The sequence below is a fragment of the Aulonocara stuartgranti genome (genome assembly GCF_965226115.1).
Source record: "Aulonocara stuartgranti genome assembly, chromosome: 2".
Lineage (NCBI taxonomy): Eukaryota > Metazoa > Chordata > Actinopteri > Cichliformes > Cichlidae > Aulonocara > Aulonocara stuartgranti.
This window is the reverse complement of record NC_138940.1, coordinates 6531571-6556978: the sequence shown is the minus strand read 5'-3', so window position 1 is coordinate 6556978 and position 25408 is coordinate 6531571. Positions and strand designations below refer to the sequence as shown.

At 41.3% G+C, this 25408-nt stretch overlaps 1 protein-coding gene across 2 annotated transcripts in view; it reads left to right on the top strand.

Annotated features, from left to right (window-relative positions):
* Positions 1 to 25408, top strand: part of fstl5 (follistatin-like 5) — a 214931-nt gene that overhangs the window by 171228 nt on the left and 18295 nt on the right. For both annotated transcript variants that reach the window (XM_082506093.1, XM_082506094.1), the window contains exons 11-13: positions 8640 to 8666; positions 8887 to 9005; positions 24266 to 24415. In XM_082506093.1, the coding sequence (XP_082362219.1) occupies positions 8640 to 8666; positions 8887 to 9005; positions 24266 to 24415 (296 nt within the window). The remainder of the gene's footprint in view (positions 1 to 8639; positions 8667 to 8886; positions 9006 to 24265; positions 24416 to 25408) is intronic.

The window sequence follows — 25408 nt, the reverse complement described above, 5'->3', positions numbered from 1 at the left end:
ATATCTGCCCTTCACAATGTGCCAATTATTTCTGCAGTGTCAGAGGATCTGCGAGACTCAAAGCGAGTGTTTGTTGCTTTGGTCTCTCCACTTTGTTATGTCTCCACATTATGCTGCACTTCATACCTCATATCAGGGACTTACAATACTCTACAGTGAATCTAGTGGCCCGAGTTACTGCTTCTTTACCTTCATTGAAGTGCACTCGTGGACCAAATAAAGAACTTTTAATTATGCAGTTATTACTAGAAATAATCTTGTGAGAAAATCTGCCTTGCACCGTTTCAAGGGCCAATCATATCGTTATCGTCTAAAGCAAGCCACATATTAACTTTATTTTTATACCCACCAAGGGGTATATGTGACTAATTCAGTGTCTCTGTGTATTTGTTAGCGAAATTACTTAAAAGTTTGCAGGTGGATTTTGGAGTGATTCACGATCTGGATCCAGGAATTTTTGGGAGCAAAACTGGACGATTCATGTCATATCTTCATTAATATGAAATTGAAAAGTAAAATAAAATGGGAAACATGATCTTGGCTTTCTCAAGAAAATATCACAAAGTATCCACTTGGCTCCAGTGACTGAACTATTGGATAGTGTGGTGGGAATGTTGAACAGAGGTTTGGTTTTGGTGTGCTGTTTTCTGTGCATGAATAGCTTTTGTATACGTTGTTAATCAAGGTAGCTGCTCTGCTCAGCAGCTATGGTTTGATGCAGCTAAAGTTCTACTATTTTTGACGAGTTTTAATTAGAAAGATAATTAACATATAGAACACAGCGTGGTGGTAGTAGTTGTCTTCTGTAGCCTTGACCCTTTTAAAGTGGCAACTTTCAGCTGTTTTACCGTTAATAAATGAGTCACCTTACATTGCCTTGCCAAGTGAAAATATTTGCTTACTATAACAAGACAATTGTTTCCTTTTGTGCCGACTTTCCTTTTTTCTGTCTTACTTTGTGGTGGCTGTGCTTAGTGTATAGCCTCCCTCTAAAATATGTGACTATTTAAGAAAAACAAGAAACTAAAGGAAGCATTCAAGTTTTTTTTAATGCAAAGAAAGAAGCAGCTGTTTAACAGGTGGATGGAATTTTTAAAATCTCCATTAAATATTTTTGTATCTGAATCTTTCATTTTATATAATTTATTAAAGTTACAAGTAAGTTTGTTACTGTTACAATATTTTTAAACTCACTTACAGGATAACGTATTTTGTCAGATATGTTTAGTGTTTAATTGCAACATGCATTTTTCACTTGTCTCTCTGTTAGCACAATAATTACATTTACGTTTTTGATACTTTATATATATATATATATCACCCTGGTAACCCATTAAAGCCACATGTTTTAATACTATGGCTGTTTGTGGCATGGTTAAGAGCAGATGAGGTGAATAACATTGATGGTTTCATAACAGTGCAGTGTTCTGCTGGGAAAACATCGGCTCCTGGCATTCATGTAACTTTGACTCGTACTACTCACAGATATTAGCCTCCCCAGCAGCACCTCACTAAACTGTAAAAACATCTAATCATCTGACATTAGCCAGTCCCATTTCCCACATTCACAGGACCCAAAAGATCTGGTGCAAGTACCATGGTACCAGATAGTGCATGACACCCACAGAGGTCCTGAAAGGGTCATAGCTGTTTTGGCAGCTCAAGAGAAAGATGGCTTTTAATGTTCTGGCAGGTCAGGTACATCCCCATTTTTCTCTTTACTCTGGTTTTGACTCACAATTCCAGTATCTATTTATTATTACTATATTTTCTCTGCTTTATATTCTTTCCTCTGTACTCGTTGCTTCGTGACTCACTGTAAAGGTTCATTAATTAATGTATGACCTTTAAATACTCCAGCAGGAACAGAGAGTCTTGAAATTCGAGTGGGCTGAAAAGTGAGTTAAGCATTTCCGCTGCGAAACATCTCCACTCAGATATGATTCACCTATTGAGTCCTAAAACCATTATTTTGTGGCAAAGCTGCAGACAAGGTACAGTTATTTCACCTGTAGGGTACAGACAAATTGTTTTGGAGAAATTCAGACTGTCTTCAGTCTGGATATTCTCCAGTCTTGAGATTTTTAGGGCTCTGTTTTCATGTTTATTTCGCACTGGTGACATTTTGTGCTTATTTCTTCAATTGGCAGTTGGGTATCTTGAGCCATTTCCACATAAGCACTGCAGCCATGAATTTTTCTAGGGCTCAACCAGCGGAGGTGCAGGTAACACAGCGAGACTGAACACTGAGCCAGTGTTTAACCTGCCAGCTCCCTGCTACAAAGTCAGTGTAATATCAGGCTGTCTCGATGTTTTAACAGAGCATCTAATTGTTCTGCACATTCACCACTAGTGAGTGGGCGTCACATGTTTTTCTTCCTTTAAACTCTATTGTAACAGTGTCCTCATCTAAACCACACAGAGCCTTTTTTGTAGTATGTCCCACATGTGGAAATTATCACAACCTAATTTTCCTAATTTTGTACATGTGTGAAAATAAAGATAGTGACTCACTGTGTGCAACTGTAGGAGGTGTGATGTGATTCTGAGGTTGATGCTATGCTGAGGTTTATTGCTTAGAGCTCTTGTATTCCAGAATGAGAAATTTTAATGCATTTTGGTAATTTTTTGCAAAGTGACACCCACAGCTCCCTTTATTCTTGTGTTCTTCATCCCACTAGTGTAGTGTGTTTTTCAACCAGCTAAGTATCTAGATTGAATCATTAATGTCAGACATAATAGAGCAATTTGTGATGCTTATCAGCTTTTTAATACGCAGAAATAATCAGGCAACCTTTCCTGTTCCACCTCAATAGTAATGTTGTGTTGGTGCGAACCACAGTTGGCATAGAGGCTATTTAAATTTTGTGCAAGTAAACAGACTAATAACTACAGATACCTGCTGATCTGCAAGATAAGCAGAGAGGTATGTGACCAACAATAGACCATTAAAACTTCTCGCACAGTCACTTACTGCTGGTCCTCATCTGATGTCTGTATCTAAGCCATCGAGTGATGAGGTCTTAGGATCGTCCATGTTAGATCTCAGTGTGGTCCTCCAACAAATTCTTGTTTAAAGTAACTTAAACTTTCAGATATACACCATGAAAAGAACACTAGACATTTTTACAGCCCCACAGCTGATATCTACCTGTAGGTAAACATTTATCACTGCAAAACTTCATGAAAAAAAAAATTATGACATGTCCAAAGTAAATTCAAAACTGAGATCATTGGTCATGTGCATTTCTTAATAACCCCATAACTTTTTTTTAATGTTATTAAACCGATAATTATGTTAGACTGTTGTCTTTGCTCCATGTTATGTCCTCTTCTATGCCACTTTTTTCCTCCCTCAACACTTGTCTGCACACCTTGCTGTTTTTATTCTGTCACGTTTTCTTGGCCATTTTATCATATCTTGCAGTTTGTAAGCTTTTGTTCCAATCAAACACGCCACTGCTTGATTTTACAGTTTCAGATGAAGGGGAAGATCTAATCAGTGAAACCTGCTGCTCAAGTGATTGGTTGGAACAAAGCCCTGCAATCTCCTGGGCCTCGGCGCCACACAGATGAGAACCACCGCTGCACACCGAAGTCTTCACAAAGCTGTTTTAATGCTATGCTGTTCGCCGTGCTGTCTGCTTCATATCCTCTGAACACAGAAGATCAGCTCGAGCCAAACTAGCGTCCATGTTTCCATCAGTAGCGTCCCTCCCCATCACAGCAGGCTTTCACACAGCGTTGGACACGCTGTCAGCAACAAGGAACTCTAACCAGGCAGTGACGCTATCTGCAGTGTCAGCAGCCTACTGCCTGTCGACTGAGTTTCACGGTGAAGGCTTTCCGAAATGAATAACGTAAATCCAGTGGAAAGTTTTAACACCTTTAAGCCCCAGCAACAACATGACAGCTTATGAATATTTGTGATGATTTTTTTGAATGCTAATGTAATAATACTAATCATGAGGATAATGATCATAATCAGTACAAATCATGAACAGCAGAGGACACAACACGAACACCACTTAAAATCTATTTACACTTGAATGATTATAGTGATTACATTAAACCTGGTTTGTAGAACTAAACTGGCTGAAAGGTTGAATGGATTTAGTTGCCATGACTTTGCAAAGTATTATAAATGTGATAGAGCATGATTCATTTAGTGATGTAATAAAAATAAGAACCCACAAGGGTTTTTTTTGTTCATAATTATAGACGGATCACATTGGCTGCACTGCTACAGCGGATATTCATCCGTGTATGTCTCCCATAGCAGCCCGTGTTTGTGATGAAGCACAATCAGTTAAAACAAGTTTTATTTTTCAAGTTTGGATGTTTGAAGTGCTTTCCAGTAACTCGTTTTTTTTTTTCTCCTTTCTGAAAACTCTCAGGGATTAAGTCTTTTGAATACTTTTCATCCTAAAGAGATGATACAGCCTTCGGTCGTCCACGGGCTCCCAGCTCTAATTCAAGTGCCGTCAGACCTGTTATTTTGAAAGCTTCCTCGCTCTACCTGACTTTAAATAGTACTGCTGGGAACTTGCTGTTGAAGCACAGAGCTGCTAAAAGCAACGGGGGAAGAAGAAAAAAAAAAGCTGTTAGGAAATCTAAAGAATTTCGTGACTGAAGAATGGATGGGTTAAATATAAAAGCTAAAAGACTTTCTCTGTATGAAGTCGGACTTGATCACTAGGTGACTCATAAGTGTTTGTACTGCAGAGAGAAGAAGCCAAGTGAGAAGCACAAGGCTCTGAAAATGATATTGTTTCATCAGTATTCACTTTAACGCCAGAGAGGCTGAGCCACCATCAGTTGATAGCCACTTTAAATAAGACATGAAATATCTTGGCGCTTAAAATGACCCTTCATGACTTTTCTTCAGCCGTATCAACCATCATTTTTACATTTTGCAAAACACGCAGGAAAAAGATACTCTGCTTACCATCTGAGAGCTACAGCTTCATGACATTTTCTCTGACCTTTGACTCACAAAGGTGCATTGCTTTATAATTCTCATTTCCTAGAACTGGATAAAGATTTCTGCTGTGGCTTTTCTTTGTAAAGCATATGGCTCATGATATGAAAATTGCCCCCTAAAAATTATACTCTGTACTTCTCATTGTGTTAAAGGGCCTGCACATTGGTAATGATGTCAGACCTCTCAGTAGAAAGACCAACGTGTATATACTGAAAGCTGACTTAAAAGCATTTAACTAGTTTTCTGTAGGGATCGGCATAAGCATAAAATTTTAAATTATTTGTCTGAGCACAATTTAGAACCAGAGTATGGGAAAAAAAAAGCCTCAGTGTGACTCATGTGTCAAAGCTCCACTTCCATCAGTTTGACATGTTCATCTGTCAGAAAAATGTGCGAGTGATGATAGAAGCAGTTGGGGGCATACAGTCGAGATAGATTGGACAGTTTGGAAGCGGGTCTCAACTCGAACTGTTTTTTGATTCCCACCCTGCGCCCAGAGCGTTGTCTGATAAACTGAGGGTTAAAGGGACAGTTCACTCTAAAGTCAGATAGCTATGGTGTGAGCTGCCAGTTGCAGCGGTATCTGCCTTCTCTTTTATTTAATGGAACTAAATGGCACTCACTCTTTGGTGCTTTGAAAGTAAAGGAAAAAAATCTGGGATTACATCCCATCCAATTTAATATTGTATATTATGTGTATATTTACATACTTTTGGGCTGTCACTACCATGAGCACCTTGTTGTGGATGAACACTTTCTTCTTTATTGTTACATATTTGGCATACGTTGTTGCATTCGTTTTGGAAATTACTCAGTTCTCAGTAATGGTGTGCAGTTTTGTGAGTTTTTCTTTTTTTTTTCACTTAAACTGCAGCAGTATGAGACAATAACAGTCAATAATCCAATAGATGGAAACTTGGTTTTAGTATTTTACCCAAGGACATTTGGCATGCATACTGGCACGGCGAAGGATCAAACCACCAATCTTCTGATTAGTAAATGACTTGCTCTACCTCCTGAACTCCCTCCCTAGATTTATAATTGACTTCTAAACGAAGTTTCAGGTAAATTCCTGAGCTTTTTTCACTTTAAATCAGAGACATTTAGGCAAAAATCCAGATATCTCGTGTGGCAAAACCGATGTTTTTTATTCATGCTGAAAGTCTAAGGAGCTTGGAAAGAAAAGTGTCTGGACTTCTTCAAGTTGCTTGAAGACGTTTCACCTCTCATACAAGAAGAAGCTTCAGTTCTGAACTGAAGAAGCTTCTTGGATGAGAGGTGAAACGTCTTCAACGTCTACGATGACCTGGATGACAGAGAAGCTTCACAGACATTCATGCTGAAAGTACTGTATTCTTCACTTGTAGGCAGCGTCACTCATAGTGTAGAGCAAATTAAGAAAATAGTCTTTCTTGAAAACACCTACAAGAAAATTGATCAACTACCTAATTCTAAAAATCAGCACAGAGAAAATTCTAAAAAGAGAACATTTTGGGGTTGTAGGTAAAAGGAACATGCATTTACCTATTCATTTTTTTTTTTAAGGAGCATTTGAAAAGTAGTATTAGACACTGTTCATTAAAGACAAATTTCTGCTGATATCCAGGTTTACAGGGCTTGGCTAAGAGCCAAAGGAGAGAGTCCTAAGACATCTTGATCCAGGCCTCAATGTACTGCAAGTGGGAGTTGGCAGGCACATGCAAAAATCTTTTTGGCTTTACACAGATTTGTGGGGTACCTGCTCTGCATGCTATCAGTGTTCTCAAAAGACTTTTGTATCAGTGTAGATGATGAAAGAAAGAAGAGGAAGAATGATATTTCTGCCTGTTTTCTCGAGCATTATTTTTTCACTTTCTGAATACATAATGCTAGAGCAGCGAGCAGGATTTGTACTTCCAAACTGTTGAGAAGGTGTATGTGTGTAGAGCTTATAATTAAAGCATAAGTCTTGGGTCAGTTTTTCCAAGAAACTTCGTAAAGAATACCTGGAAAGAGCAATAAAAAGCTGAACACCTAAGGCAGTCATCCTGAATTTCATTATACATTTGCATCTACTGTGACCCAATTACTTTAGCTGTATTATACTGTCTTCTGCCATGCCACTGTGGTGAACACCACGGGCTGTTTGGCCCACTGTCGCAGCAGCGTGCTCTTGTAAACAAATTGAATTTATGTAACCTTGCTGACGGGTAGGAACTGCGGAGGCCAGACTGGCTGGTGAGCGTGGCGTCCCCGATGTTTGTAGCCCAGTGGAAACATAGTTATTACGGCCAGAAAGAGTGAACTCACTGCCTACAGTGGCAGCCAGCTTGTTTTGTATTATGGATGATGAAGTTGATGTATGGGCTCCTTGTATGCGCAGAACAGCCACAGTGTTTCTGCCAAGTGATGAATAGCATCAATACTGTGGACTATTGGAAAAGACCGGGGCACACAAGATCTCATCTCAGCTCCTCTTTTCCATTTTCCATTTTTGGCAGATCTCAAATAAATTGTATTGTTTTCCTTTTTGTTTTGTCCTTGCCTTCCTTCCTTCCTCGATCCTCCAGACCACGCTATACACCCCGCTCCTTTTGTGGAACTTTTAATGAGCTAAAAGGTATGCAAGAGTGCACAGGAAAGACTTGACAAAGCACTTTTGAAAGATTAAGGCTGACTAACAGCACAGTGGTGTCTGGTTGGCTTTGTCTCAGCTCTCTTTTCTTTCTCTGCATCCGTCCACCTGAGCAAGAGGCTGTGGGAATGAGCACTGCACTAGAGGCGAGATTAGAATCGGATGTGAATTGGCCTGGAGATTGGTTTGTAGACTGAAAATGCATGAAAATGGAAGATGGAATGGAAGCAGAGAGAAGACTGGGGGACACATGAACAATGAGAGAAGGTCACAGTTAAAAGCCAGTGTGAGATGATAGTGGTGGTGGTGGTGGCGGGTTGGGGGATGAGAATGATTGAGTGGAAGAATTTGCTCTTATCTTTACATGGAAAGTATATAATAGCTCTAGATTTTCTTCTCACTATTTAGTCTTATGATGTCATCTTTTCTCTCAGAGTATCCAGCGGCTGCTTTGAAAGCCCACTGTCAGTCTGTGTCTTAGGTCGCCAGTGAACATTCAGGGTGTTATGTGGCTTTCATCCCACATTTCATGTCATTAGTCACTTCTAAGTGAATTTAATGAGAAATTACCTGTTATAGCAGCCAAAACAGGTTTCATGCCACTGAAGAAGCAGCACATTAATCCTTCCTAATGACTTATGATAATCATCTGAGCCTGAAACCTGTGGACTACTCATGGGTGTCTAAGGCAGCTTACCCATAACGCTCATATTGATAGATGATGATCTGAGGTCTAAGGTTTTTTCTCCTCTCTCTTCGTAAGATTGCAGCATCCAAAAATCATAAGCTGTTTTACAGTACTTGTTGTTGCCTGCACTCCATTTTCCAGTGTTTGGAATCAAATTATTTCCAAGCAGAGGGCTCCATCGATTGTTTGTTGCACTTGGTGTCAGACAGACAGCTTCCATAAAACTTTCATGTGGTCTACTTTCCTCTTTGCCTCAACAGGAGTCAGTATTTGGGTGTTAGTTCTCACAAAGGGACACTATTGATTCTTGCATTTATTTTCATCTGTGCTTCCCTCTTTTTCCTTCCTTGCAGTGGCAAACATTTTGTGGCGGGAAGAAGGTACGTCTAGACTGCTTCTGCTCCACTATAGCATTCATTAAACTGAGTTAATTGAATTTCTGTAATAGGGTTACTGAACTGTGATGAGAAGGATTAAGTGATTTGATGCTTCGAGAGTAGATAACAATGTTATATGCTTATTTCCGTTCCAAATGTTCATACTGTGCAGTCTCATAAGCTTTTTCACGTATATAACGGCGCTGTTGTTACTCTCTCGCAGGTCTCGGCATTGGCAACATGTTCTATGTGTTCTATGAAGACGGGATCAAAGTCATTCAGCCGGTTGCATGTGAGATCCAACGGCATATTAAACCCAGTGAGAAGCTGCTGGCTCTGCAGGTGAGTCGTCAGAAAACATTTACGATTCAGTGACTTTTTTTTATATTCCATCATTAAAAATGTACGTAAAGCCCAAGTCCAGTCAGAAGGTGGTAGTAATGCTGCCAGAGGTGTTTCGTAAGCCACCAGTAAAACAGCAAGATGTGTAAAGACGTCTAACTCAACCAGGCAAGGCTAGCATATCAGAAGTCGACCATAGCTATATGTAGCCACAAGGTGGGAGACTGGAGAAGGTTGCCGTCTTCAAAGAGCAGTGAAATAGTTCTCAATGAATATCTAGTGTCAGTTTTGGGCCTTGCTGTTAAAACAGATTATAGTTTATAATGCATTTCTAAAGCAGTGTGTAGAATACTGTAAATTGTAATAATTTTTAAAACATTTTTACAGAAGACCTGAACCAACAGTGGGTTTCTGGTTAGAAACACTGTTAATGTATCCAAAAGTATAAAGTGTAAAAAAAAGAAAAACACTTGTGTGAGCCCTATTGTGCTTTCTCTGCCGACATGCAGCATAAAAGGAGACCTCTATGGTGTATTTAACAGGGTATTTTCCTCTTCCTTTGTATAAGTGTCAGATCTCCAATGTTGAAAATTAATAGCACCTAACCTAGTATACGTCAAGTTTAATTGCAATAATTTTAATGACATTATTTAATATGAATTCATGCCTCTCCGCAAAACCCATTTCTTTTCCTAAAGTCCAAAGACTGTTATGATTTGTGCCTGCCAGGAATTCGCAACACTGTGAAATGTTTTATTTTAACTTTGGAAGATCTTGTCAATGACCAGTTAATTTAATGAATTGGAAGCAGAGAAGAGGTGGTTGAATAGTCTTGTAAGCCCTTGGCTTGCATAGATCAAAAATGTCAGTGTTTGCATCTTAGTGTTTTACAGTGGAGTCCTGTGAACAGACAGGAGTGTTTGTTAATGTCTCTGAAAAAGATGTAATGTGTTATTCACTATTTATATATGTAAGGGCAGGGATAGCTCAGTAGGTAGAGTGGTTGCCCCATGATCGGAAGGTCGGGGGTTCGATTCCCCTTAACAGCTACCCTGAGGTACCCCTGAGCAAGGTACCGTCCCTACACACTGCTCCCCGGGCGCCCAATGGCTGCCCACTGCTTCACTGAGTGAATGGGTTAAATGCAGAGAGCAATTTCCCCACGGGGCTCAATAAAGTACAATAATGTACACACTTTCTTCAATAATAATATCCTACACATCAAGTGCCATGCTATCCAACGGAGTGACAGCTTCTGTGAGCAGTTGGATTTATCTGAGGTTCAGAGTCAGCTAAGCTGCCGAACGCTCAACAGTTGATAGTCACTAAACTGTCCAATATTGATATGAGTGATTCCAAATATGATTTAAATGTAGATCTGCATTTTCTCACACACTTGATAAATGATAGTGTAATTATCTTATGTCAGCAATGCCCTTCTTTTTCTCCTGATTTTCAAATGAATGGACCTAAAGCTTGCCATTGCAATATAGATTAATTTGAACATGTTTCAGAGAAACCCCAAAGAGAATCAAGATCAGACTAGACAAGAAGAGTCGTCCATGGTGGAAAAATCCATCCCAACAGCTAGGGTGATGGGGGCAGGGCTAACAGGTAGAGACATGCAGCCAATTTACCCATGAGATGATGCGCTCCATCATCTCCTCCCCATTTACCAGATAATTTCATTAGAGCCGTTTTCACTGAAGTAAGAAAAACAAACATGTTCTGTAAACCTGTAAAAACAACAGGCTCAAACAGTCATTTTTATAACATTGTTCAAATAAATATGTCAGTATTTTTCCTTCTGTCAGATAACTAATGGGGGAAGAGTAAAGCAAGAGATTGACAGGCAGGCCTGGTGCAGTGTACTGATGTGGATGCAGTACTGATCTGAGGAGCTGAGTTTGAAGATGAGGCTGTCGATTTATTGGTCAGTCTGGGTTCCTAGCTTCACTTGTGTCTACAACCTTCAGTGACAGAAAAAAGTAAATCAATGTTGCAGATTCAAGAAATTGGCTTCTTTTAAAGGGTGTCTGGGCATAACAGAGGGTGAGGAGTTGAGCCATTCTTGAGTAAAGCCTCCGCTTCTCCGAAAAGGGCATCTAATTAAGATGCCTTCAAGGTAAGGTGTTTTGGGCATATCACCAAAGTGGGGATCAAGGGGAATACCCAAGAAAGCTGGAGAGATGCATCTCTTGTTTGGCCTGGGAATGTCTCAGTTACCCCCCAGAAGAGCTAGAAGCAGTGACTGGTCTAAGCATCTGTGTTTGGACTGCTGCCCTACGACCTGGATCCTGATAAGTGGTAAGAAATGGACAAATGGATGGACAGTTGAAGAAAACAATGTCCACTAGGCACGTAGGGTACCCACTGAGCCATGGTGTTAATTCACTAACATAACTCATGCAGTCAGAGTGAGTTTCAGATGGCAGTGGACTGTTTACACCAAGCCTCCCCTACTGAGACACCGTTTATCACTGAAGCTTTCAAGCAGCAAAACATTCAGAGCACCCAGCTGATAGATACCTGTTAGATTTACACGTGTTCTCGAATAGCAGCTTTTCTCTGAGCTGCCTTTCATCCAGGAGCTCTGCACTGATTGGACGGCTGTTATACATAAAGCGATGCCATGAACGCGCAACAATCAGCCAAGCGTTCCTCTGAGAGGTGTTTGTATTAGGATATCAATCACTGCAGCACTCCACTCTTGTCTTGGTGGATTGCGGTGTGAACACATGAGGCCGTTTCCCAGCACAGTGCTCACGTTTTCTCCATCACAGAGGATTGATTGCTTATGCACAGCCAATCCATTATCCAAATCCACCAGATAGACTGCTCAACTGCGATACATGTCGTATGGAAGAAAACACAATAACGTCCAATTCTGCTTCAGGAAGCATCTTTATTTGGTTTCCTGTGGAACAAAGGACAATCAGATGTGTTATGAGTTTTGTTTTGTTTTTTATTACATATGCTACAAGGTTATGTTAAGTGCGGTGGTTGTCTTAATGTTTATGTAACCAGTATGTAACAAAATATATAAACAATGGGCAAATCAGAAGATTTCAGGAACGACAGGAGCCCAGAGGATGGGTAACCACAATGAAAACACAACTGCAAATGATGAAGCAATAGTTCAACTGTATTTGAAATTTGTGCACTGTATTGCCTTTACAATAACAACCAAAATTGTGTGTGCGCGCACAGATACCCAAAATAAAAAAGAAAAGAATGTTAGACCCGGGTCTTTTAAAGTGTCAATAGGATCCAGATCAGGCCTGTTTGGTGATCTGGTGAGTTATTGGTGTGAGTTCAGTCCACGATCGATGTATGGTTTGCACTGTTTTGTCCTACCACAGTTCAGGCAACCAGACTTCAAGATTCAATTCCAAATGGGCTGTGGCTCGCCATCCATTGCAATGGAAAATTATTCCTCTTCTGCGGATTTCCACAAAGTCTGTAATCCAATGTTCTCCGCGGAGTCTCGGCTCCTTTCTCCAACTCAAAAAACCTGACCTAAGAGTGAGGTCAGAATTACTTCAAATGAACACGGTTCACACTTAACTAACACTTCTGTTTAAAGTATAAATCATGAACAAAATGTGTTTCAATTTCTAATGTTGTACAACTAATCAAATTCTAAACGTTTTCATTACATGGCAATGTAGCTATCACCAATCATTAAAGCAATTCACACTGCTCATTAAAAGCAGCAAACTCAATATACTCTGCTCACGGTCAAGTAACAACAGTGATGAATAAAAGTAACACAATAAAACATTTCAATACAACAGATAGACATACTGTTTTTTCCTTAACCTAACAACAGCTAATAAGTTCTCAACTAACGCTTAACAACAGGAGTGAGCGTTTAGCACACTCGCTAGCTACTTGCATAGTACCGTCACCATTAGCGTTTGTTTTTTGAAGCGAACAACATTAACATTTCAGGATGCCGATCAGCGGCTATAACAGTTTCGTTACTCACCAGTGCAAAGCACTTCGTATTCATAAAACTAGCTTCGGCTATCCAAATCTGGCGGCTAATCAAGCAGACACCAACAGCTTCGCTGTTTCAACAGCTACCACGTTTTCCCCACAGGTACTGCTATGGCGCGTGTGGTCTAAGCAGCCTTAGCAGCGCAACCAAACATGAAAAACAAGGCGGGACAAACAATCCCATTGGTTGGACTGCATTTGTATCCAGGTCAAAAAATAACCTTTGAGAAACAAAATAAATCAATAAATAACACAAATAATGCAATTCCATACAAAATAATTTGGATTTTTTCTTTAGAGTCTCTCTCCAATCATGAGTGCTTTTAACTGAACAAAATAAAACACCTTTAATAATAGTTACAATAAACAGTCTCTAATTCCATCTGTTTGCCACTGGGCTACACTCTCCCCTCCTAAATTCATGCAAGTCCCTTTGCATGGGAGATGGCTGTGACCTCACCACTTGAGAGAGTGGCTCCTGGTAAGTTCCAACCTCCTTACTCTCTTGCAAAGCATCAGTAAAAGCTAAGCTCAAGCCTTGGAATAAGGATTGCACAATAGATATCAGTGGATTACCCAACTGGGTGTACTGCAGTCTTTCTGGCGGACCTCTATTCCTCACTGAACGTCGAAGAGTGTCCGTTTTATCACCTTCCACGCTCTGTTGTGAATCTTCTTTGTTAAAGGCCTCAGGCTCACTGTCAGAGTCTTCTCTGCTTAGAAGAACATCTCCCTGAAAGGTGGATGTGTCTGCTAAGTCATTTCCACTTCCAGGTACATCAGCAGCTGAGCGTTTTTCACTCACGGCATCCAAGGCAGTATCCTCCAAAATGATTTCTGCATTTCCATGAGACAAGTCTTCTCTGACTACCGTATCATTAACAGCTAAGCAGTCTTCAGTTAAATTTATCTGTGCTGCCTCACCATCATCGGTGTCAGGGGATGATTTTGGAATCTCGTACAATGTGGTGAATCGAATGGTTTCTCTGGGACGCCTCTCACGAAACCAAACGATATCCTCCTCTGTCTCAGAAGGTTCAGTCTCATCATACTGTTTAGCTGATTGCCGTGTTACAGGCTTGCGTGTGGAGTTTGTCATAACAGGCTTCTCCTTAGTGGGTGTGACAAAACCACAAGGGAGTAGGAGATCTCGATGGACAGTTCGCCAAGGAGCGTCTCTGTTCTCAGGTTTTATTGTGTAAACTGGGAGATCTCCCGCCTGCTTTACCACCACATAAACATCTGACTCCCACTTATCAGCAAGCTTATGTTTCCCTCTTAGGCGTACAGCACGCACTAAAACTCTGTCTCCTTCTTCCAATTTAGAAGCGGTTACACGCAAGTCAAATCTGGTCTTATTCTTGTCAGCAATTTTTGCTGCGTTTTGTGCCGCGATCCTGTAACTCTCTTCCAGACGTGACTTCAAACTTTGCACATATTGCGAATGTGACTTGTAGCCGTCGTCTCTGAGGGGAAGACCAAAAGCCAGGTCAATGGGCAATCTGGGTTTACGGCCATACATTAATTCATAAGGTGAGTACCCTGTAACGTCGTTCTTTGTACAATTGTACGCATGAACCAATGGTTTCACAAAGCTATGCCACTGTGATTTGTCCTTGTTTTCCAATGTGCCAAGCATGCTCAACAGCGTCCTATTAAAACGCTCTACAGGGTTTCCCCTAGGATGGTAGGGCGTAGTACGAATCTTGTGAACACCCAGGATGTTGCATAGTTCTTTGATGATGTGTGACTCAAAGTCAGGCCCTTGGTCACTATGCAAACGTTCAGGAATGCCGTAATGGACAATGAAATTATCCCACAGGCACTTGGCAACTGTTTGAGCTTTCTGATTGTGAGTTGGGACGGCAATGGCATACTTAGTAAAGTGGTCTGTAAGTACGAGGACATCCTTAATATTGCTCCTATCAGGCTCAATGGACAAAAAGTCCATACAAACAAGCTCAAGAGGTCTGGTGGACTTTATGGTGACCAAAGGAGCAGCTTTTTCAGGAAGGGATTTTCTCAGAACACAGCGATCACAGGTTTTAACCTTTTTCTCAACATCTGCAGCCATCCTTGGCCAGTAAAACCTTGTTCTCACCAGGTCGAGAGTGCGTTCAATCCCTAAGTGGCCCATATCATCATGGAGGCTATGGAGGACTGTGTCTCGAAACTGCTCTGGAAGAACAAGTTGCCAGGTTACACAACCTCCATCTTGTCGTGTTCGGTACAGTATTTGATTGTGTAGCTCAAGGCGACTGAATTCCCTGATTAGTAAGGGAATATCGGGCAGTTGCTTTCTAACGGTGGGTGGAACCTTGTCCCCAGTCTCGAGTTGAGCTATAATTTCCCTCAAACACGGGTCAGCTCGTTGTTCTGCCCTTAGCTGCTCTACTGGCATATGGGGAATAACTGGTAACCCACCACACTGATCTTCATTCACAAACTCATCTGGTATAGCAGATACAGACATGGCCAAAGAGTCTACCAGGGTGAAAGCACAATCCATCTCTTTGTTTTCACTTGGGCTACAGCCAATGAGGTGCCTCTCACAGATAGCTGGGACCACGTCTGGGCCAAGAGTGACTCCTTGACCAGACAGATGTGTTTCAGTGAACCGCTGTATACGTTCCTGCTCTTTTTGTGAAACGGTGTCATTGAGCAGTCCTCCATGTGGTCGTCTTGAAAGACCGTCTGCATCAGAATTTAACTTTCCAGCTCTGTACTGAAGCTGGAAGTTAAACGTGGAGAGTGCTGCTAGCCAACGATAGCTCATTGCATCCAACTTGGCTGTAGACAGAACATATGTTAAGGGATTGCTGTCAATTACAACCATGAATTGGCTACCATAGAGGTAATCAGAAAATTTTTCTGTAACTGCCCACTTTAGAGCTAAAAACTCTAGTTTGTGGGCAGGGTAGCGAGACTCACTCTTGGACAAACCTCGGCTAGCATATGCTATTACTCTCATCTGCCCCTTCTGCTCCTGATACAAAGCAGCACCCAACCCCATAGTGCTGGCATCCGTATGGAGAGTGTAGGGCAACTTGGGGTCAGCAAAACCCAAGATCGGAGCAGTAGTTAGCTTTTCAATGATCGCTCGGAAAGCTTGTTCACACTCTGGAGTCCATCGCTCACCAAAGGGTTTTTTCGGATCATGATACTGAGGAGTGTTAGCTTTGGGCTTGGTACCTTTGCGAAGGGGTGGGTAACCTGAGGTCAGATTGGTGAGGGGCTTCACTAGGTTAGAATAGCTTTTAATGAAGCGTCTGTAATACCCTGCAAAACCAAGAAAAGACCTCAGTTCTTTCAGATCAGTAGGCACTGGCCAAGTTTGCAGAGCCTTCACTTTTTCAGGGTCAGTCTCCACCCCATTACGAGACACAACATGTCCCAAGTACCTCACTGATGTCTGAAAAAATTTACATTTCTCAGGGGATAATTTCAACCCGTACTCTTTCAGACGGTTGAGAACTTTGATCAGTCGGGTCTCATGTTCTTCCAGCGTTTTAGAGAAAACAATGATGTCATCAAGGAAGACAAGAACCTCCTTCAGGTTCATATCCCCCATGCATTTCTCCATGAGACGCTGAAATGTGCTTGGAGCGTTCGTAATGCCCTGCGGCATACGGTTAAACTCCCAAAATCCAATGGGACAAACGAAAGCTGTCTTCGGTTTGTCAGCCTCTTCAACCTCAATCTGGTAGTAACCAGATTTTAAGTCGAGGACAGAAAACCACTGGGAACCAGTCAGCGTGGAGAAAGTCTCCTCCAAGTTTGGGAGTGCATAAGCATCCTTCACTGTTTGCAGATTGAGCTTCCTGTAATCAACACAGAGACGCACATCCCCATTCTTCTTCCTCACCACCACTATGGGAGAAGAGAAGGGTGATGTGGACTCCCTGATCACACCTGCCTGTTGAAGTTCTAGCAAGTGCTTTCGGACAGCTTCCAGATCATTTGGGTGTATGGGGCGTGCCCTGTGCTTAAATGGAGTCTCATCAGATAGCTTGATTTGGTGTTTTACCTGATTAGTTCTCCCAAAGTCAATGTCAGTTTGCGCGAAGACCTCCGGCATATTGGCAAGTTTTTGTGCTACTCTCTCTCTCCACTCAGCACTTATAGGTGAGTCCTCGAAGTTGAAGTTGAGGCCTAGCTTCTGCTTGGTGCTAGAATCTGGTGTCACCACACAATGCTCATGTGAGAGAACACGATGAAATGCACTGATTTCCCCAATCACACACTTCTGGGGAATAACAACATCATGATCCAGCTCATTAGTCATTACGACTGGCACTTTATATGGCGCTTTCTGGGGCAAGTCAATGAGGCAAGGTTTAACTAACACCCCACCTGGCAGTGCTGACAAGGAGGGATGTTCTAAGAGGACAGATTTCTCAGTGGTATGACTGTTTACATCAATGAACCCCTCTAACACTACGGTTTGTCCTGCTGGAACTAGCTGGGGGTCTTTTCCGAGCGAGGTGACCAGACCAAGGCGGTTATCCTTGCACTGCCTGTGTCGCAGCCCCAAAATCTTTAGCACTGCTTTGTAACCATATTGTGATGGTTCATACTCTTCAGGACAGGTATCACGATGGAGTTCGTAAAGTAGATCTAGTGTGTTAGTACCTATCAAAACTAGTGGCTGGGGGACTGTACGAACATCTGGAACCACCAATGCTAGTGTGGGGACTTCAACCTCAGCACCTAAAAACTCTTTGGGGAATACAACATTAATCTCAATGTAGCCTAGATAAGGCACAGATTGGCCATTGGCTCCTTCAACCTCCAAAAGCTCAAAGAGAGGCCGGATCTCATGTTGTGACAGGTTCTGATTGTAAAACGACTGGGGAACAGTGGTGACTTGAGAGCCTGTATCCATTAAGCAGCTAACACAATTGCCCTCTATTTGAACCTGTGCTGTAGTTTTCGCCCCTATTAAACCTTTGGGTAATTTGAAATTACCACGCTCAGCATTCAATGTTAACATGGCACCCTTCTTAGTGGTCACTTTAGGCTTCTTATCAGCGGGACGTGTTTGACCCGTTGCAGTCCCCATCTGTCCCACGACAGGGACTGAATTCAGTTTAACGAAGGTGTGTTTCGGTGTTGGCTTTCCCATAACTGCTGACGGATTCTCAGTTCCTTTCTTTTAGCAGCTACCAGGGCAGGATTTGGATCTGACTCACAGGTGGCCACAATATGACCATCCTCCCCACAACGGAAACAGTACCACGGTTTTGGCTTTACAGTTAAAGCGCTGTGTGGAGGGGGCCCTGGTTCAGTCTTTGCATGGTCAGGTTTTTTAGTTTCATCTTTCTGCATGTGTTCTTTCTTAGAAGCAGTGGGTTTTCTTTGTTTCATGAGTGCTGTCAATTGACTCTTCAAGTCAGCAACTTGCTTCTTTAACTTACTTAGGTCACTTGATTCAGATTCAGCTTGTGTTTCGCTTGTTTCCTGAACACTCTGTCTATGGGAGACAACCTTAGGTTTGGTAGTACCAAGGTGCCGTTTCATTCTACTAGTTTTTGTTTCTTGCCTATTTTCTGCAGTACGCAGCAGCAACAAAAGCTCAGCGAGTGATGGGGGTTGTCGATCCTTAAGTTCTAGCTGCAAGACAGCAAGCAAGTCATGATTCCAACAACCCCTGTAAAATTGTTTCAGGAGGTGTTTGTCGACCTCTTGTGGCTGTACACCTCCCCTGCGTACAGTACGGTTCAATGCCACCTGCAGGCGATGCAGGTAAGCTGAGGGTTTTTCTCCAGGATCTTGCAACGTGTTCATGAACCTCACCAACAATTCCTCCCCATCCTCAACTGTGCCAAAGGCAGATTCCAATAATTGCAGGTAGGTAGATGGTGGCGCTTCAGGTCCAAGATGTCGAACTACATCTGAAGCAGGAATGAGGAGGCTCTCGAGAATTTTATGAGTCTTCTCCAAGTCAGAAACAGAAGTGTCCTCCATCATTAAATCAACATGAGAGCGCCAAGTATCATAATCAGCTTCATTATATGGCCGGGGAATCTTCCCAGAAAAAGCTCTCAGTCTCAAGGTGGAATGGGTACGTGACATCTTATCATCACTCTTTACAATGTGTTCAACCACAATTCTCTGTACGTCTGGTGGGTTAAGCTCACCAGGATTTAGAGTCAGGGATCTCTTGGTTCCAGAGCTTAAAGTCGGTGTGCGATATTCATCATCAGCGTGGCCAAGCTTAGGACAGACTGAAATACCAGCTGATTCAATAAAAGTAGCAGGGGTCTGGCTGGGCCTGTCAGTATGATCAACTTCCTCTATTTCAACCTCAGTACTGAGTGCAACACTTTCTTCGGCGACACCCACAGACTTTTCAATTTTTGTCATCACCTCTCCCAGTACCTCTTCAAAATCTTTCCCACTTAGCTTGGCTATTCCTCGCAGTTCACTCAGGTAAGTATCTGTGACACTCCCCCCAACTCTCTGGGAATAAACATCTGTCAAAGCATCTACAGAAAATACTACATCAGGATTGGCAGCTGAGGGGTGGACATATGGCAACAAGGGTCCTAATGTTTGCACTGCTACTCCTGAGTTATACTCCACTATCTGATCCTTGTTGAATTCAGATACTTGATCATCAATGGTGAGGACCCTACTAATAGAGCCGTACTGCTTTAAGAACTCAAAAATCTCTTCATCCTTTTCTGATCCTGTTACCCCACGCACTATGACAGCATTTGGGACCTTAATACCTAATTTTTCAACAAAATCCATCTTTTGGTGCGACAGACGGTCTTACCAAAAGCTCAATCACACAAAATATGCTTCACTATCGTCACCCATTAATTCAAGGCTCCTGGCTGGCTCGCCACTTTTACACTGTAACCAGTATGTAACAAAATATATAAACAATGGGCAAATCAGAAGATTTCAGGAACGACAGGAGCCCAGAGGATGGGTAACCACAATGAAAACACAACTGCAAATGATGAAGCAATAGTTCAACTGTATTTGAAATTTGTGCACTGTATTGCCTTTACAATAACAACCAAAATTGTGTGTGCGCGCACAGATACCCAAAATAAAAAAGAAAAGAATGTTAGACCCGGGTCTTTTAAAGTGTCAATAGGATCCAGATCAGGCCTGTTTGGTGATCTGGTGAGTTATTGGTGTGAGTTCAGTCCACGATCGATGTATGGTTTGCACTGTTTTGTCCTACCACAGTTCAGGCAACCAGACTTCAAGATTCAATTCCAAATGGGCTGTGGCTCGCCATCCATTGCAATGGAAAATTATTCCTCTTCTGCGGATTTCCACAAAGTCTGTAATCCAATGTTCTCCGCGGAGTCTCGGCTCCTTTCTCCAACTCAAAAAACCTGACCTAAGAGTGAGGTCAGAATTACTTCAAATGAACACGGTTCACACTTAACTAACACTTCTGTTTAAAGTATAAATCATGAACAAAATGTGTTTCAATTTCTAATGTTGTACAACTAATCAAATTCTAAACGTTTTCATTACATGGCAATGTAGCTATCACCAATCATTAAAGCAATTCACACTGCTCATTAAAAGCAGCAAACTCAATATACTCTGCTCACGGTCAAGTAACAACAGTGATGAATAAAAGTAACACAATAAAACATTTCAATACAACAGATAGACATACTGTTTTTTCCTTAACCTAACAACAGCTAATAAGTTCTCAACTAACGCTTAACAACAGGAGTGAGCGTTTAGCACACTCGCTAGCTACTTGCATAGTACCGTCACCATTAGCGTTTGTTTTTTGAAGCGAACAACATTAACATTTCAGGATGCCGATCAGCGGCTATAACAGTTTCGTTACTCACCAGTGCAAAGCACTTCGTATTCATAAAACTAGCTTCGGCTATCCAAATCTGGCGGCTAATCAAGCAGACACCAACAGCTTCGCTGTTTCAACAGCTACCACGTTTTCCCCACAGGTACTGCTATGGCGCGTGTGGTCTAAGCAGCCTTAGCAGCGCAACCAAACATGAAAAACAAGGCGGGACAAACAATCCCATTGGTTGGACTGCATTTGTATCCAGGTCAAAAAATAACCTTTGAGAAACAAAATAAATCAATAAATAACACAAATAATGCAATTCCATACAAAATAATTTGGATTTTTTCTTTAGAGTCTCTCTCCAATCATGAGTGCTTTTAACTGAACAAAATAAAACACCTTTAATAATAGTTACAATAAACAGTCTCTAATTCCATCTGTTTGCCACTGGGCTACATTTACTGTAAACAATAACAATAGCTTATTTTTTATAGCACCTTTTAAAACATACAAAGTGCTTCACAGTTTGGTGAAGACCACAAATTAAAGATAGTTATACATGTCTAAATATACAAATGTGAGTTAAAGATACAGCCTTAGATTTTCTCCTGCACATTAGAAGAAGAATAGTTATGAAAAAGGACAAAAGGTTAAAAACTAATGACTGCAGAAAACGTTTTCTCTGCACTTGTTTAAAACAAACGACAGATTTAGCCTGTTCCAATATGTAGGAGCTACAACCTCAAAATGATCCCCTCTGGTTTTAAAATAAGAGCATGGAACAGTTAAAAGAGTGTGTACAGATTATCGGAGAGGCCAACTGCCACAGTAATGTCTCAGCACATGTCCCTGTATAAGATGGAACTTGGGCCATGTAGGGCTTTATTTAATAAAATTTTCAAATGAATTCTGAATTTCACTGGAACTGAAAGCTTGTAAAGGCAAAAATATAGCTAGTTTTTGTTAGCAGCCTAGCTGCTGCATTCGAGAGCAGTTAAAGATGGCCTATTGCTGAGTGTGGGATGCACACCATAAGTGAGTTACAGTATTTAAGACAGAAAAAGGCAGGAAAAATTCAAATGCGTACTAAATGTTCCACATTTTTGGGTGTTGGTAAAGGTTAAATCAAAGAAACACGGATGGATGCGCTCAGATGGATGCAGTTTGCACTTTACCATCATGCTCTCGGTCTTTTGTACAATACAAATAATTTCCATATCCACGCAGTAGACTGCGCCACTATTTTCCTACTCCACCTTACTCATTCCTACTCGTGATGACCGAGTAACAGAACCGAGTAATAGAACTGGACCAGGAGGGTGTGGTGTGACCATGAGGACTGAACAACGAGTGGAAGAGTAGCTGTTGGTGTTTCCAGAGTAGAAGGAGCATAGAGAACCCAAATGCTTAACTTATGTAAATGCATTTTGTATGTATATAAACCTCACATTTGTAATGACAATTTTAATCATAAAACAGTCAAAGGGTAAATAAAATATAGTAATTGGAATTTTAGAAACGCCACATTTATTTTAGAAAACTGACGGGACTCAGTCAACAGCTTGAACACTCTCTCCATATTTCTCTAATTTTAACAGAAGTGTTTTCTAAGTCTTATGTATTCCAAGAGGACCTTGTTTACTCTCAAGGGTGATAATTAGCATGCTAGTTCAAAAGGAAAAAAACAAAACACTTTAGGGTAATACTAGCTGGAACTCACCTGTAGCTTTTTGAAAAAATTTGCTTGGAGAATTCTCTAAAGGCTTTAGGTCCAACTAAGTTATGAGTACATGTTAAAAAAAAATATTGTGAAAGTTGCATCACGTCATACTATAAGACTACAGAAGTTTGGATTGAGAGCTTGGAGGAACACCTCAAGAGATTAGACATGATTGTGCCGTGACTTTACCACAAAGTTTCTCTTTTTGACACTTTTGGATGTTGCTGCTTCACTGTTTTCGGCACTTTCCCTCCCCACAGACGACTTATGTGTCACAAATGTACTAGCTCTACAAATCATCTGGCGGCTTAGCTGGAGAATATCAGATGCCTCACATTTCTCACAGCAGCTCTTTAAATGTCATCATCCACATTCACAAGTGTAGAGAGTAAAAATCCTCTAAATATAACTTCACACTAGTATTTTTTTAATATCTTTTAAAGAAATACAACACCGCAGTGTGAATTCACTGCAGCATAATGTCCTACTGCAGTATTTGATGAAAAGATATATATTATTTTGTATCACACTGTAGTCATTTCCATCATAAAGAAGTACAGCAAATGTTTGCAGTCTTTAAAACCTGTCAGTTACAACATAAATTGCATACATCGATTGCACCCACATATATACTGACATATGCAACACACATATACAGAGAGGATTACAGCCGCCTCCATTCACACCCTCGGCTGGGCATCAGATGTTCGATTTCTCACTTCTTAAAGGTGCAATAAGTTGGATATTGGCAGCCCCCCTAGCAACAAAATGACCACAGCGTAGGTCTGCAGGGGTGTCGCAGGGTTCAATAACAATGACTCAACGATTACTTCACAAAGTGGAAGGATTTCTGACTTTTAAAACGGACTCCTCCAACCTGTTTTGGAATAAACAGCAATAGATGGCGCTGCACCTGGACAATGTAGTCACAGAGAATTGAAATCCTTGTCTTTCTGGCTCTTTCAAGCCAGAAAATTCAAAGCAGTGTCATTGATTTAGTGATTTAGCTTCTTGAAATGACCTCTTAGCTGGATGTTTTTGTTTGCAAATTAACCTACAGAGAAGACATGGGCGACATCACTGGGGAGGTCGGCAGTAGAGTTTAGATCCCTCCTCTCTGTTTTTCCCCATCATTCTTAATATAAAGTTGAGTCAAGTTCATACATTAAAGAATGCCCCTCGAACCAAGAAATTTTGGCCAGTGAAAAGGGACCTGTCATGGGCTGCCTCTGTGGTTGTAAATATGAGAGAAAGAGTTCATCCCGACATGCCGGAGTCATCCTTGCAGCTCCCAAAATTGTCCCACAGAGTCTGAAATGGACGACTGGTCACTGCCTGGAGGATTGGATGACTAGGGAAGGGGGTGAGAGGTGGAAATCTCCTGAGCCATAAGGCTGGTTGAGTTGCCCGTTAGCCAGGATGGCGAGAGCTGCCAGGAGTGGAAGCTGAACAGCCGTAGACTGTCCGCGGGCTTTGTGTTGAAGAATATGTGCAGACAAGTGGGAGCGATTACAGAGATTTCGCTGGACCACGTAAAGCTCATTTATCCAAGTTGCCAAGATAGCACGACTCACATCAGCATAGGTGATAAGACTGCAGGTAGTAAACAACACAGAAAAATGACGAGGTGAAGGTAATTGTTTTTTAATGAGACGTATTTCCCTGTAATATGAAAAACAATATGCTCACTGTCGGTGTGTGTCTGTGTGTGTGTGTCTGTGTGTGTGCGCGCCTTTGTTTTTGCAGGAGGAAGTGTGCCCCACCTCACCAGGAGAGGCGGTTCAGAGGTGTGTGTGGACATCAGCGGTCAACATCAAGGACAAGTTTATTTATGTGACACAGCCAACCTTGGATCGAGTGCTCATAGTTGACATCCAGTCTCAGAAGGCCGTCCAGGTAATTGTCGGGCTAAACTGGAAAAAACAAGTTCTCGTCAGTTTTGCCAGAAACACAGAGAGAGGGTCTGACGATAACACAGGTCAAGAAAAAAAAAAGATTGAATAATCTTTCCTGTTTGTATCTTTGTAAAAGTGAAAAGTTGTTGTTTACAGTAATTGACTCCATCTGTGCCAAAAAACTTCAAGGTTGCTCGGTGTCCCCATGTTGATTGAACGCAACATATTTCACAAAAACCTTCAATACATCATTGCTCCATATGGGTATTTTCTGTGATTGATTTTGCTGAATGAAGGACACACATGTTTTTTTTTCCAGTTCCATACATCATCCTCCTTCATGAAGTTCAAATATATGAATGCTTTGGGCCTAAACTAAAAATGACCTGTATCCTGTTATTTGGGAAACGCTTGTATCAGAGGTGTTGGAATATTGTACTTAAGTAACTATTTAGTAGAGCATTAATACAAATAAGTGAGCGCTGTGGTGTGACGATGTATGAGGAGTGTAGTCCAATGTAAATTCAATATTGCCAGGCTTTCTTTATGTCATCTGGCTCAACAAAACAGATCATTAGTGAAAGGTATCAGAATGGTGGTTATCAGCTTTCTTTGTTATCCCACACTTCCTTCAACCTAGTATTCTGGGTAATAAACACCAGTAGACTAAATAATTTTCCAGTTTATGGTCTATTAATCTGAGTAAAACACCACCAAGCATAAAAATACATTTTCTGATTCATTAACTAAATGCACATAAATTAGTGTAGTAACAAACTGTAGTAATGGACATTGTATTACGTACATTGTGTCTGATACTGTGCTGTATCAGGTTTGACAACCTTTGGTTTTCAGCCTGCATAAAACATAGCCTCAGGTTCATGTTTATAGCAGCCAGCATTAGTGACACCTGCCAATGTAGCCCATTGGCTTCAAGGTTCAACATGTTTCACATTCAGAGATACTGTTCTGCATACAGAACAGCTAGTTATTT